We start from the raw sequence: 13259 nt of genomic DNA, 5'->3' as shown, positions 1-13259 counted from the left end.
GCGCAGCCGCAATGCGAGACTGCTCAGGATCCCGTGGCATGCTGATTACGATATCTGCTGCATATTTAGAAACAGTCCATGTATTTACTAAATGAATGCTTCCAGACTATTGTACATACATATTTATGCATTTACCGCACGTGTACGCAACTCCCACAGAAATGCGCCCATGACGACGACTGCATCTCGGCGACAGCATAGTTTGTTCAGCAAATCTTTCTAGATTTCAGTCTGCCTTTTGTAGGCTTGGGCATTATTTGCGTTTTTTATACTAGGCTTAAGGCTGCGTCGAGAGAAAAATTGCAAACCATTTTTACTCACGCAAGGCTATCGGTGTTGTCCGACGTATGGATTTGTGCAGTCAAGGGCCCTAATTAAATCTTTAAGATTATCACGCATGTAATTTTGCGCAAAACATATGAGACGGAACTTGCGAAGTGCGCTGGTTGGCACACGGTTTCAGGAAAGAGAAAAGACGCGAAAACCACGAAGATGAAAGGGTGCGCGCAAGTGTTTTGTCTCCCCTTGGCCGTCGTATTTCACGGAGCCCCTCTGAGCCGAGCTTCAGTGTTAGCCGACGACACTGCAGGCGCGTCGGCCCAGTCATCGCGCTGTCGAAAGTGAGATAGAATGAAGGAGGGGCAGATGCATGGTAGGAGCCAGAATTGGCCCGACGCCAAAATTTTCGCGCGGCATTATAACAGAGCCATCGCCGCGCCCAAAATAAGTGAAAGGAGAACAGGATGGAGGAAGCCGAGTTCGCGCGACTTATGGAGGAAGGAAAACTCAGGAGAGGCCCTTCCCATACAACAGCATGGGGAAAAGTGTGGAGGCAATCACGTGGTTTGTCTCGATCGGGAAGCCACCTTGTCCGGCCAGCTTAGCAACGGCTTCGCAGTTGCTGCAGGCCGCGGCGTACCATTTCAGGTGCGGCGTAGGCGTACTTTCCTAACTCCTCGAGTTTCTGCTTTTGGTCGTGCTCACAGATTGACGCCGTTCACTCATATCAAAAGGGGGAATTCAGTGCACGTACAACTCGTTGTTGCGTCCCCGAATTTGAACGCGCTCGGCGACAGCGACAGCACGCGCATTTCGTCTACTACGACATTGCTCGGGGCCGCCGCGAGGCCGCCGCTGTTGACTCAGGAGCATTCGCGCTGTTCGTTCACCATTGGTTCAATATGGTGTGCGCTGCAGAGCGTTTGTCGGCGTATTGTGCGAAAGTTTCCTCTCTTTTGCGTGAAGTGTGCGTGTGCCATTCGCGCTCCCCGTTTCCATTGGCAGTGAAACCTCGTTGCCAGTGAAGCGTGTTCTTGGAACACTACAGCGATAGTAACTGGTGTTGATTGTAATATAACTGCCATTTTTCTTTTTCGGAGATTGCGCCTGTGTGAGCCGCCAGGGCCACCACATGGGCGGAGAGTGCTATTGTAAATGAAGCAGCTGCGTTCGCTTTGTTCTTAGAATACAGTAACTTCGTTGCATGCCCATTTGAAGCGTGTAAGTTATGAAGCGTCAAGCGAGCTATCTGCCTTTGGGGCGTGTCGGGCTGAACTGTATTCGTTCATATCGAGGTCCAGTCTGTATTTTTCGTCGCGCGCTAATTTTACATCAGTTTCGTGTAGCAGGTATTGCAATTGCTTTTCAGGCTGAGGTCATCGTCAAGATGTGCGCAAACGGTGAAACTTTAATTGAATTCGGAGGCCTTTTCTCAAACGTGTTTATTGTGCCCGTGTTCTGTGATAGTGTTATTTGTGGCAAAAAGCACTTAGTGAAACGAGGATCCACATGTGCATTAAATTACAGTAATGCATGCGGTTATGTTGAAGAAAACTAATTCTATGAGTTCATTACATATAATAAAGTGAATTTCATCGGATGTGTTGTCGATCACAAGTAAAGAGTGCTACTATACAGTAACATTACAAGCTAGTATTTCACCAAGTCGAAAAATTGGTTCGTACAGCTGTTGCTGTGCACGTTAAACATGAAACACAGCATTGAAATAATGCACAACACTGTGAAACTTACACTGCAGCCACGGGGTACTCCTAAACATTTAGAAGCAGTCTGAAAAGCTACGGTTGTATATATTATGTACCAAACTATATACGTGGATGTGAAATATAATACTTTACAGTGCTACAAAGGGTGAATTGATGGATCATTTTAATAGGGGGCGGTCCTATCTGAAACGTATTTTTGGACTGTTTTTGTCGAGAAAAAGGGCTTCGGCATTATTTTATTAACCAAAATTTCAGGCTTTGGGATAGAGGTGACACCCCCCCCCCCTTAAATCCTCCCCTATCGTGCTACTATATGCACTGTAGGCCCTCTCCATTTCTGTCACCTCTATCAGTGGCTCTTGGTGCTGTGAATCAAAAGTAATTGTTGGCACGGTCGTCATTATGAACATGGTAGGATAATACATTTTGCATTCAAGGTCAAGAACTCAAACTTTTTAACATCCGCACTGCTGTATCAGAAAGTATTCCAGCGATGGCCAGCCGCGCGAAAATATGCTGTGAAGATAAATACATTATTCAAGATCACAAACAAAGCACTGCAGTATTTTTCTTGTCCTCACTGCTGCAGCAGAAGGCCCTGCTGACACAGCCAGCTGCCGAAACCGGCGCAATGAGACAGATTGAAACACTAATTTGGGGAGTAACGATGCATGGCAGTATTGTTCACGACTCATCCAAGAGCAGACACGTGAAACACTTATTCAGCCTAAAACTGAGAGGGTGATTAGAGTGTGATTAAAGTGTGGCAAGCATGTGGGCCACTTTTATGCGAGCATAGCATGCACACAACCCGTCATCAAAAACCTTGCTCAGGGATCTTATGCATGAAGCTCTGAATTCATTTTAGCAAATCAAGATTTTTTACAGTCTCATAAGCACATGTGACGGCTTTCCATTCGAATATCACTATGCTCTTGTTGCAGAGGGTCATTTAAAAATCAGCCTCGTGCCAGCAGGCTGGACAAGGAAAGCTTCCAGGGTAGCCATGCACTGAAACTTTCATCATCATCATCATCATCATCATCATCATCATCAGCCTTGCTACACCCACTGCAGGGCAAAGGCCTCTCCTATGTCTCTCCAATTAACCCTATCCTTTTTAAGCTGCATCCACCCTTTGCCTGCAAACTTCTTTATCTCATCCGCCCACCTAACTTTCTGACGCCCCCTGCTACGCTTACTTTCTCTTGGAATCCACTCCGTTACCCTTAAGGACCAGCGGTTATCTTGCCTTCGCATTACATGCCCTGCCCAAGCCCATTTTTTTCTCTTGATTTCGATTAGGATGTCATTAACCCGTGTTTCTTCCCTCACCCACACTGCCCGCTTCCGACCATCTAACGTTACACCTATCATTTTTCTTTCCATGGCTCGCTGCGTTGTCCTTAACTTAAGCTGAACTCTTTTCGTTAGCCTCCACGTTTCTGCCCCGTAGGTGAGTACCGGTAAGATTATGCTGTTGTACACTTTCCTCTTGAGGGAAATTGGTAAACTGCCACTCATGATCTGCGAGAATTTGCCATATGCGCTCCACCCCATTCTTATCCTTCTAGTTATCTCCCTCTCATGATCCGGATCAGCTGTCACTACCTGCCCTAAGTAGACGTATTCCGTCACTATTTCTAGGCTCTCGCTGCCAATTGTAAACTGTTGTTCTCTTGCTAGGCTGTTGGACATTACCTTGGTTTTCTGCATGTTAATTTTTAGACCCATCGATCTGCTCTGCCTGTCTAACTCATTGATCATGATTTGCAGTTCACCTCCTGCGTGACTCAGCAAGGCAATGTCATCAGCAAATCGCAGATTATTTAGGTATTCTCCATTTATTCTTATTCCCAACTGTTCCCAATTCAGGCCTCGAAATACCTCCTGTAAACATAAGGTGAACAGCATTGGCGAGATCGTGTCTCCTTGCCTGACGCCCTTCCTTATTGGAATTTTATTGCTGACTTTATGGACCACTATAGTAGCTGTGCAGCTGCTATATATATCTTCCAGTATTTGAACATAAGGTTCTTCTACCCCCTGGTTACGCAATGCCTGTATGACTGCTGAGGTTTCCACTGAGTCGAATGCTTTCTCGTAATCAATGAAAGCTATATATAGAGGTTGGTTATATTCTGCGCATTTCTCTATCACCTGATTGATAGTGTGATTATGATCTATTGTGGAATATCCTTTACGAAAGCCTGCCTGATCATTTGGTCTAACGTTGCCCTGACTCTATTAGAGATTACCTTAGTAAACACTTTGTAGGCAACGGATAGTAAGCTGATCGGCCTGTAATTTTTCAAGTCATTGGCGTCTCCCTTCTTATGAATTAAGATAATGTTTGCATTCTTCCAAGCTTCTGGTACAGTCGAAGTCATAAGGCATTGACAGTCGAGGTCATAAGGCATTGCATAACCAGGCCTGGAGTGCGGCCTGATCTCGGTGACCAGAACCGACAACGCACTCTCTCACCAGAGCACGATTTGGCCACCCTGGTGTAGTACTTGGCCACAACCTTCTATGATCAAACCAATTAACTAAAACTTTATAGGAAGCTTAAGTTTCAAGGCAGTACTTTACGCTGCATTAAGGTGGGATAGTTTGTTCGGAAGCATCATGAAATACACAGCGCGATCCAATACACAAAGCATAAAAAAACAGAATGAAACATGATACACCGCACAGACTACCATATTTAAGTTGCACGATGTGAAAGTTTATATCGGAAAAAAGAGAGAACGCAAGCAAGCATGCTCTTGAAAGTATTTGCATCTTGAAAGTGCTGTATTTTGGCAGCACCTGTGTATTTATACACAATTTTAATGCACAAAACTTTTGTGCCCGTTACGTCATCTGGCGAAATTATTATTCTAGCCCTGCGATTAACACGAGACCAGGACGAACCGGATGTACGTATACCAGTATATTTCGCTAAGTGCAGACTGCAACTAGGAACCGAGGGACACATACCTCCTCAGTCGCAAAACGACGCAGGCAACAGCGGCGAAAGAGACTACGTATCATGGTGGGCCACCGCAATAAGTGAAAGTTCCTCCCGCGCTTACCGCATACACGATAAGTGCCTTCGCCGAATGCTACTTGATTATGGCCATGCAAGGCCGGACTGTTTTGTTCGAACGAGAGAGCGGGGATGGCGCGGAGACGACGCTTCAGATGGCAATAACTGGAAGCAGCCGAGTGTCTGGCACGAACATTTCCGAGGCCTCCCGTACAAGAACGGCCAACAACCAAGCACCACTCGCACTGGAGTCTCTTTAAGTCGGCTCCTTCCCCTGGTTCGAAACGCGCGCGCGGCGAAACGCAAACAAGAGCGCACCCGGACAACATGGCGCCAGCTCGTTTCCGTGGAGGCGCTGGTGGTGGTGCGCCGCCGCGCGTGCGCAAGGTGTAGTTCTGCCTTGGACGACGAAGAAGCTCTCGCTGCGCTCAACAGCATGTAATGTGCAGCTGCCGCAGATAAGCAGAAAGGAAACGAAAAAGTTGCGAAATATAAGTACTTAGCACAGCAGAACGCGTCTGTGTTTACTGTAGCTGTTCTGCGCTGTGAAGAAAAAAAAAGATTAGGAAGACGGTTAAACTTTGCCTTGAGAGCAGACGCGAAAGCGCCTTTTCCTTCATTTTTCTGTTTTTATTCCGTGTCCACGATGACTTTATTGATCGCATTCATCGATTACAATCACAGTTACCGATCACGCTAGCGATTACCAATGACCAATAAAATATTCGGATACCAATCGCCACTTACTGCCTAGGTTGCACTGAACGACATACTGCGTCACTACAGACTCATACACATGCGCACTATTTGTTCCAGTACAATGAAGCACAATAACACCGCCTTTTTATTCCGCGCAATTTCTGACGCTTAATTAGCATATTTATATTTGGTTTTATGTTTAATTACTACAACATTAGCCCACATCCCCAACACACTTTACTGTCAAACGCACCACATCGCGTTCACTTGGTGCCCCTCTAACACGCTTGAGCCAACGACCCTTTGTGGCGCAGCCTTCTAAGCGCGCCACAAATGGCCGTTACTGGGACTCATTTGATTGCTTTCACTGGTCATGGCCGTGAGAGATTTCCAGGGTTTCCTGAAGGAGGTTGCTGATACTATTCATTTCCTGACTGCTCGCTCCTCGTTGCAACATTCATTCGACCAGTCATGAAGGCAGATGACAAATCTACTAATAAAATCTACATTTCGTGTGGCCGGTAATCGGGAGCATTTCATTGGCTTTATGGATTCGAGCTTATCGACGCGAGTTCAGAGATTGTATTCAATCAGCTGGAAATTTTTTTCTTAATTCCGCACTAGCTTCACGTCCTGGCTACGCGTACTAGCCTGTCTTCGCGTCAAGGGGACTTTTGTGCCATGGTCGGTGCATGAATTGTCGCCTGTGTGGCCAACCAGAGACCATCGTTCATTGCTTTGTCTGGTGTCGCGATGAAGTGTTTTTCTGGGACATACTTCAGCGGACAATAAAAAAAGACATTGGGATATCGACGTGCACTATAATGTTCTTGCTTGTCGTGAAAGACTCGGAATTCCATACGATCTGTGAACGCGGATTATCCTGTGGAAGAGCCGCTTGATAGACCGTCACGTGGAAGCACTTCGTATATCCAATTCTTTGTTCAGTGGACGGTGCGCCCTGGTGCGGGGGTTTAATTATGCTGCGCCTGAATGGTTCCCGGTTCTTGATGCATGTGTGCCAAAACGTTCATTTGGGCTAGTTGGCACAGGCGCATGTGTATGTGCAGGTGGAGAGCGGTGCATGAAGACATGAGAATATGTGTCTACATTGCGGAGTGATACGTGCGTATGTAACGCATTTGGTAGCTCAGCGGGATTAATATCTATGCAATACGGCAGCAAAAGACCCTTCCCAGACTTTTCAAGTTTTGGAAGGAGGGGTCATGCAGGGGTGTGGTGGCCTGGTGTTTTGTGACGTCAGCATGCTTAGACTTTTCTTTTCGGCACTATTTACATGCAATAAAGCAAGAAAAGATGGCCTGGGTTCGAACCTCAATTGCGGCGTATTTCTTTCTTCATTTGAAACTTCTGTGAATATTTCCGTCACGCTTCCTGTGAATATTTCTGTGTTATTATTTCCGTCACGCATCCTAGGTCTTCCTGTGAATCCTAGGCGACGGCTTTTCGACCGAAGGAGTTGCATACGCTAAAGCGCGAAAGCAAAGCTGCGCAGCAGGCAGTAAAGAGACTCTCGCCAGAAATTTATGCGCTAAGCTGCCAGGCATCGCACTGCCTGTTTTCTTTTTTCACGCCATTTCTTTTCGGAGAATTGAAATGCAGTACCAGAAATTACATAGCGAGACTAGCGCACACGATGAAGAAACGAACAGCACTTGCGCTCGTGTGTCTTCGTCCCTTGCTGCGCTGCAGCTATGAATATGCATCAGCAGCCTCAAAAAGCGCCGCTCCAGAAATTACGCAACGACAAGGAAGCGGTTAAGTTCATTAGAGAGCAGTGCATTTTGCTGAACATTGCGGAGGTGCTTGCAGGCTGTTTCTATCGCACCAGTATCAACGCCGCTATCATCCCGCGAATACACCAGCAGAAAAGGAAAAGGGAAGAGCAGTTGCCCCTACAGTCTTTCAAAGCCTCATTGGTCATGAATATGACGCACGTTGACTAGCGCAAAGCGGATTAGAACACACGGAAGAAGGATGTCCTGTGTATTTCATTTGATTTGAGGGTTTAACGTCCCAAAGCGACTCAGGATATGAGGGACGCCGTAGTGGAGGGCTTCGGAGATTTCGACCCCCTGGGGTTCTTTAACGTGCAGTGATAATGCACAGTACACGGGCCTCTAAAATTTCGCCTCCATCGAAATTCGACCGCCACGGCCGGGATCGAACCCGCGTCTTACGGGACAACAGCCGAGCGCCACAACCACTGAGCCACCGCGGCGGCCTGTCCTGTGTATTTCTACAGCTTCTCTCCAGTACTTCTTCCCTGCACTTTTGTTTAGTCAAGATGCCTCAAAATAAATTATAAGACCTTTTTGAGTATTTCAAACTTCTATATTATTTTCCACTTTCTCTAACCTGCAAAGCTTTCGCGCAGTACAGTGGACGAAACGCCCTTTCACCTCGCAATGAAACTCAACCGGCTGCGCGCGCCTCTGGTGGCCCGGGAGGGTTATAGCTGCCGCCGCCGCGAGATCCTGAAAGTTAGGGCACGCTGAAAAATTTTTCACTGGCTCTTGGACGTCAGCGCACCGAGTGCCCCCCCCCCCCCCTCCCCCCCGCGGCCTGGCATCGAACCCCGCATGAGGGGCTCTTGCTTTCTGAACGCACGTCGCAGTCGCGAAGTATCGTTACACGCCTGGGCAGAGCTTAGGAGAATCTCGGTTTCGGGCGCTAAGCTAATCGAACCGAGGCACTCGCGACGACAAGCTATCTGTAATGAACTTAAAATGCACAAGTGGAAACGCGAGACGCCAGAGAGGGGCGCGCGTAGCCGTGATCCAATAAAGGCCTGTGGGGTCCTAATCCAATCTGCCCGGCGGGACGGCGCCGAATCAGCCGCGCCCCTAGCGGCCCTAATTAGGCGTTAAATGCCGCCTGTCGTTGCGTGCGCAGTCATCAGCTGGTGAACGCGCCCTCTCCACAAAACTGTGCCGCCAAGCCATCTTGTGCCAGCAGCTTGAGGCCTTTACTTGTGATCTGCGCAGAATCGAATGGGCAGCCAGAAGGTTGCTGGTCTGAGGTTTTGCGCTCTGAATGAATAGTAGTACGTCGTAGGAAATTTTTTGCTCTGTGCAAGTTTTAATTTTTCAAGGGGTCTTTTTTATTTTCTTTCTCAGAAAGTAGCATTCCTAGTTGGTTCGTTTTTGTGTTCCTTTAACAAGGTTTTTCATGATTTAAGTGCCTCTTTTCATAGGATTTCCCGGTGCCACTCAAAAGCTCAGCTTAAGCAGGTGTAATATGATATGCTGGCGTTCAATGATCAAAGTATTGCTATTATTATTGCCATTGCTCCAGGTCCCACGTAGCACTGCGCGTTGCGTGTAGCTCAGCAGCCACCGAGGAAAGCCCCACACTCTTGCAGTGTCAAGAGTGTTGGTTACATTTTACTCATGCATCATATTACACCAGAAAATGGATAATAAGCGTGTGTAAACAAACAATTGCTGCAAAAACGGTTCGGTCATTGCGTACAGCGCGTACAGCGTTTCGAAATGGTAAAAGTCACTAGCAATGACGACAGAAGAGAGAAGGCGGTTCCAGTTTTTTTTTTACTTGCTTGGATAGAATGAATCGGAAAAGGTGTGAGTGCGACATGGCACCATGCCAACCATATGGCTGCCGTTGAATCGGAATAATATTGCCGCGAATCTTTGTAGTGTTTGTTCATTCTTCAAAGCTGCCGGAACGCCGCTTTATAACTTTGTTTGCGATGCAAGATGCGACCAGATTTGTCTCGATTGTTCTCACCCAGGCGGAGCAGATTTAGTTTGTTCCAGAATGTTGTAGCAGCTCTGCACGCCGTACCTCGAAAGATCGCTGTCAGCTTTAAATTGAAGCGGCGGGAATTCTGTTCTACGACCGCTGAGCACGCTGGTTGCTACGCCTCCGCCGAGTTATTCAGTCCATTGTGGGCGGAATTCAGTCCAAATAAGGAGTTTTATTTAGACGCCGCTTCAGCTGTCGTTCTGCTCCCTGGATTGCAGTCACCACTTCGTGACAATGTACCACACGCAGGTGGCACGAGCAGCGCAATGCGCAGCATGCCATAACAAATCTTATGAAAAAAGATAACCTTGGAATTTTGCGCGGGATGGAAATGACAGTAACCCCTGGTGGTCTAAACTAATCCGGAAGCCTTTACAACGGTGTCCCTTGTAGTTCATGCGTCGCTTCGGGGCGTTATACCGCCTATCCCGCATTAAGCCCAAGTCGGCGTGCATGCTTGATCTGCCGGATGCGCGATGGCAAAGACGAAGCGTATGAGACGCCCACAGGGGCTGTCTAAGCAGCATGCGACGTCCTCCGAGATTCATCGGCCGGCCCCAGTGGACGACCTGCACGTCGCGTGCAGTGCAGAGGGGTCCAGCCGGACCTGTAGTGCACATTTCAGGGGCTATTCAAGTACGCACGATGAACGTAGCGCGGATATGCTGCAACAGACGCCCTGTCAAGTCTTCACGAAGCAGCGCACACGATGTCACCTCATCTGAACTGCGGTCCTGCTTCACAAAAGGGCGTGGCAAGCTCCGTTGTCTGTCGTTTCTTGTTGGCCGTCTAAAATATGCCTTCCATTCAATTCGCCTCCTGCTTGACTGTGATCACCCACACCGTGCATATCTCCGACGAACGCACGCGTTTCTCCCCCCACACACACAGCCGCTTCCTCCACCGGACTATACGCAGCAATAATAAATTTCCCGTGCCTGACCGGTAAAAATCCGCCGCAATTGTGTGTCTCTTGGCGGATATCATTGATGTGGAGGTTTACCAGGACGGATAGTTGGACGACAGCGCAAACTAGTTAGTTCAACAAAAGGTAGGACGGCGCGAACCGTCTGCCGTCCTGTCTGATTTGAGTGGTGCTACCTTTTACTGAGACTAGAGACGATTGGCCGACAACAGCTCTCATCCTGAACCGTATCCCCTTCGTTGCTGCGCCCAAAGTAGAGGTTCAGGTAGCACCGGACACAATCGGCACAGCGAAACGCATTCTGATATCAGCGCTCAGGGATCATCGACCTTTTTTCATGCAGACGACACGACGTCCACATACGGGGCTATAAGAGTTCTCCTATTAATATTACTGGTTGCAAATAACAAAATCTTTCATTTCTTTGATATAATTAATTGTAATCAGGTAGAGGAAAGAAACACGCAGTTTGCTTTCACGAAAATAATGACCGAATCGCTGTTTCGTGTGGGGTTTTGTTGAATAAATCTTCGTGCTTCAGCCGCCGAAGTGGCTCAGTGGTTATGGCACTGGGCTGCTGGCCCGAAAGACGCGGCTTCGATCCTGGCGGCGGCGGTAAAGTTTTAATGGAGGCGAAATTCTAGGGTCCCGTGCTGTGCGATATCAGTGCACACAAAAGAAATCCAGGTGGTCGAAATTATATGGAGCTTTTATTACGGCGTCCCTCATAATCTGAGTCGCTTTGGGACGTTGAGCTCCATAAGCCAAACAAAAAGCTAATGTGTTTCTGTTGAAAAGAGCTTACGCTCTGGACATCATATGTCCAGAGATCGAATTGGACATCATATGAGTGCTCGTATAGTACGAGACTGTGTGTTTGGTTAGCAGCTGTTCTGGTGATCATTTAGTTTGCCTAGGGCCCGAAAGTTGGTAAACTTTGCAGCCAAGGCTTGTCGTGCGTTCTCCAGTTGTTACTGATTTACAGGCTGTAAGGGACACGTTAGCACTGCGGACGCTGCTTAGTCTAGTGCAGAGAGAGTGTCGGCAAGCCCACGTGGGAAGGGAACGAAGAAACGCCACAAGTCGCGGCTGCTCCTAAATGCTTTCCTCGTGCCCCCCTCAAGGATATGTGCGCGCGCTCCCGGAGGCCCCAGATGCCGCCTTTGAACCGCGGGGAAGGTGCGGTGAAGGTGGCCCAAAGGGAGGACTCATTCTAACCTTCGACTAGCCGTGGCTGCGGGGGCGCTGGTTCCTCCGCCTCTTTTTTTTCGGGCGTTATTCCGGACTCAGGAGTCAACATGCATCAAAAAGAAGGCAGGTTTTTGGACTGGGCGTACTCACTTGGCATGACCGTTTGAAGTCATAAAAGGTGCGTTCTCTTAGGTATAAAAATCAGTCGCGACCATGCGCTTTTTGAATACCCTTCTTGTCCTTGTTTGTTTGTGCTCAGAACCTTTTTCTGATAATCGGGCGTTGCACCTCACTTCCGAAAAGCAAGCGCCAATGCGTTTGCATTCGTGCGCGCCGGTAAAACCCGCGCCAAGCTTCTCTCGTATCTCTGCTGGTGCGAGTGCGATTTAGTACGTAGTAGTAAACTCTATCTGGAATCGTTGCTGAGTATGCCTCCCGTCTTTATTTTTTTCGTTCAGCCTGTCACCTCGGCTGGCCATTATATTTTCAGTGGCTGCGGATGTTCGAGACATGAGTGAGAGTTTCCGCAATAGGCGTACACTTTTTGGCTCCCTTCATTTTAGTCGCTACTTTCCCTTACAAACCACCACGTACGTCCGTCTCAATGGTTGTGGTGGATGCGAACAAAAACTTGTGCCGCAGTTGCGTGGTAAGCTGGGGATCTGAACGTGTTCAGTTCGCAATCTGACGTTGCGATGTTCGATTTATTAAGCTGGGTAGCACAGCAGGAATGGACTGACCTTAAACGCCCCCTGTTCTTTGCTGCGCAAACACTTAATCGTCACGGCGTTTATGCTAAGCGCTCCAGTTACCACTATTTACTCATAAAAAGGGTCTACATACCTTTTTTAGACTACACTGCATTCATATATGGATACTCCCTTTTGTCGATTCGTATAGTGCACAGACTGTCAATATAGACAAAAGTGTTTTAAAAGTGCATGGCCAGATATGTGTAGATTTTCTGTAGACTGTAGGATTTGTATTGTCTACAGACTGCTCTACAGAATTCTTCTATTGAGGAAATATACAGACTTTATTTACAAGAGTCTATATGCAGAGCGTATGCATAAATTTTGGCTGCCGGAGCAGCCTGCAGCGACTCACCGGACGTAGTCGTGTCGGCAGTAGACGCTCCCGTGGCGCACGAAGCAGGACGGCTGCCGGTCCAGCGGCGCCCCGCACACGCAGCAGCGCAGGCAGCGCGCGTGCCACGAGCTGTCGCTCAGCCGCAGCAGGAACCGGTCCGCGATGCGCTCTCCGCACGCGCTGCACAGCTCCTCTTCGCTCTGCGAACAGAGGGCATGCCACGTCGCGGCCAAAGACCTCTGGTATAGCTATGGCGCCACCACTGAACGCGGAATGTGCGCCCAAGGGGAGCGATCAGATCGAGTGCTTCGAGGTGATACGCTCAACATGGCGTCCAGCGCTGCGAAAGAAAGCTGTGCTCTCGATCGCTCTCCTCCATCGACTCCCGAAGGATAGTTTTGATTGTGCACCCTCACAAATGCAACCCTCTAGTGCCGCGGATGAACGCTAGTGGTGTGCGAAAAAAAGAAATTCACTTCTGCGCTGTGAGGGCGTAAAACACGTGGAAGCAGAGGTGGGCAAATGCCCT

At 48.3% G+C, this 13259-nt stretch overlaps 1 protein-coding gene across 1 annotated transcript in view; it reads right to left on the bottom strand.

Annotated features, from left to right (window-relative positions):
- Positions 1 to 13259, bottom strand: part of Awh (LIM/homeobox protein arrowhead) — a 300738-nt gene that overhangs the window by 94579 nt on the left and 192900 nt on the right. Inside the window, exon 2 of the mRNA XM_077628062.1 lies at positions 12749 to 12930. Coding sequence (XP_077484188.1) covers positions 12749 to 12930 — 182 coding nt within the window. The remainder of the gene's footprint in view (positions 1 to 12748; positions 12931 to 13259) is intronic.

The sequence above is a fragment of the Amblyomma americanum genome, chromosome 6 (assembly GCF_052857255.1).
Source record: "Amblyomma americanum isolate KBUSLIRL-KWMA chromosome 6, ASM5285725v1, whole genome shotgun sequence".
Classification (NCBI taxonomy): domain Eukaryota; kingdom Metazoa; phylum Arthropoda; class Arachnida; order Ixodida; family Ixodidae; genus Amblyomma; species Amblyomma americanum.
Note: the sequence above shows the minus strand (reverse complement) of the source record. Positions and strands in the feature narration are given on the sequence as shown.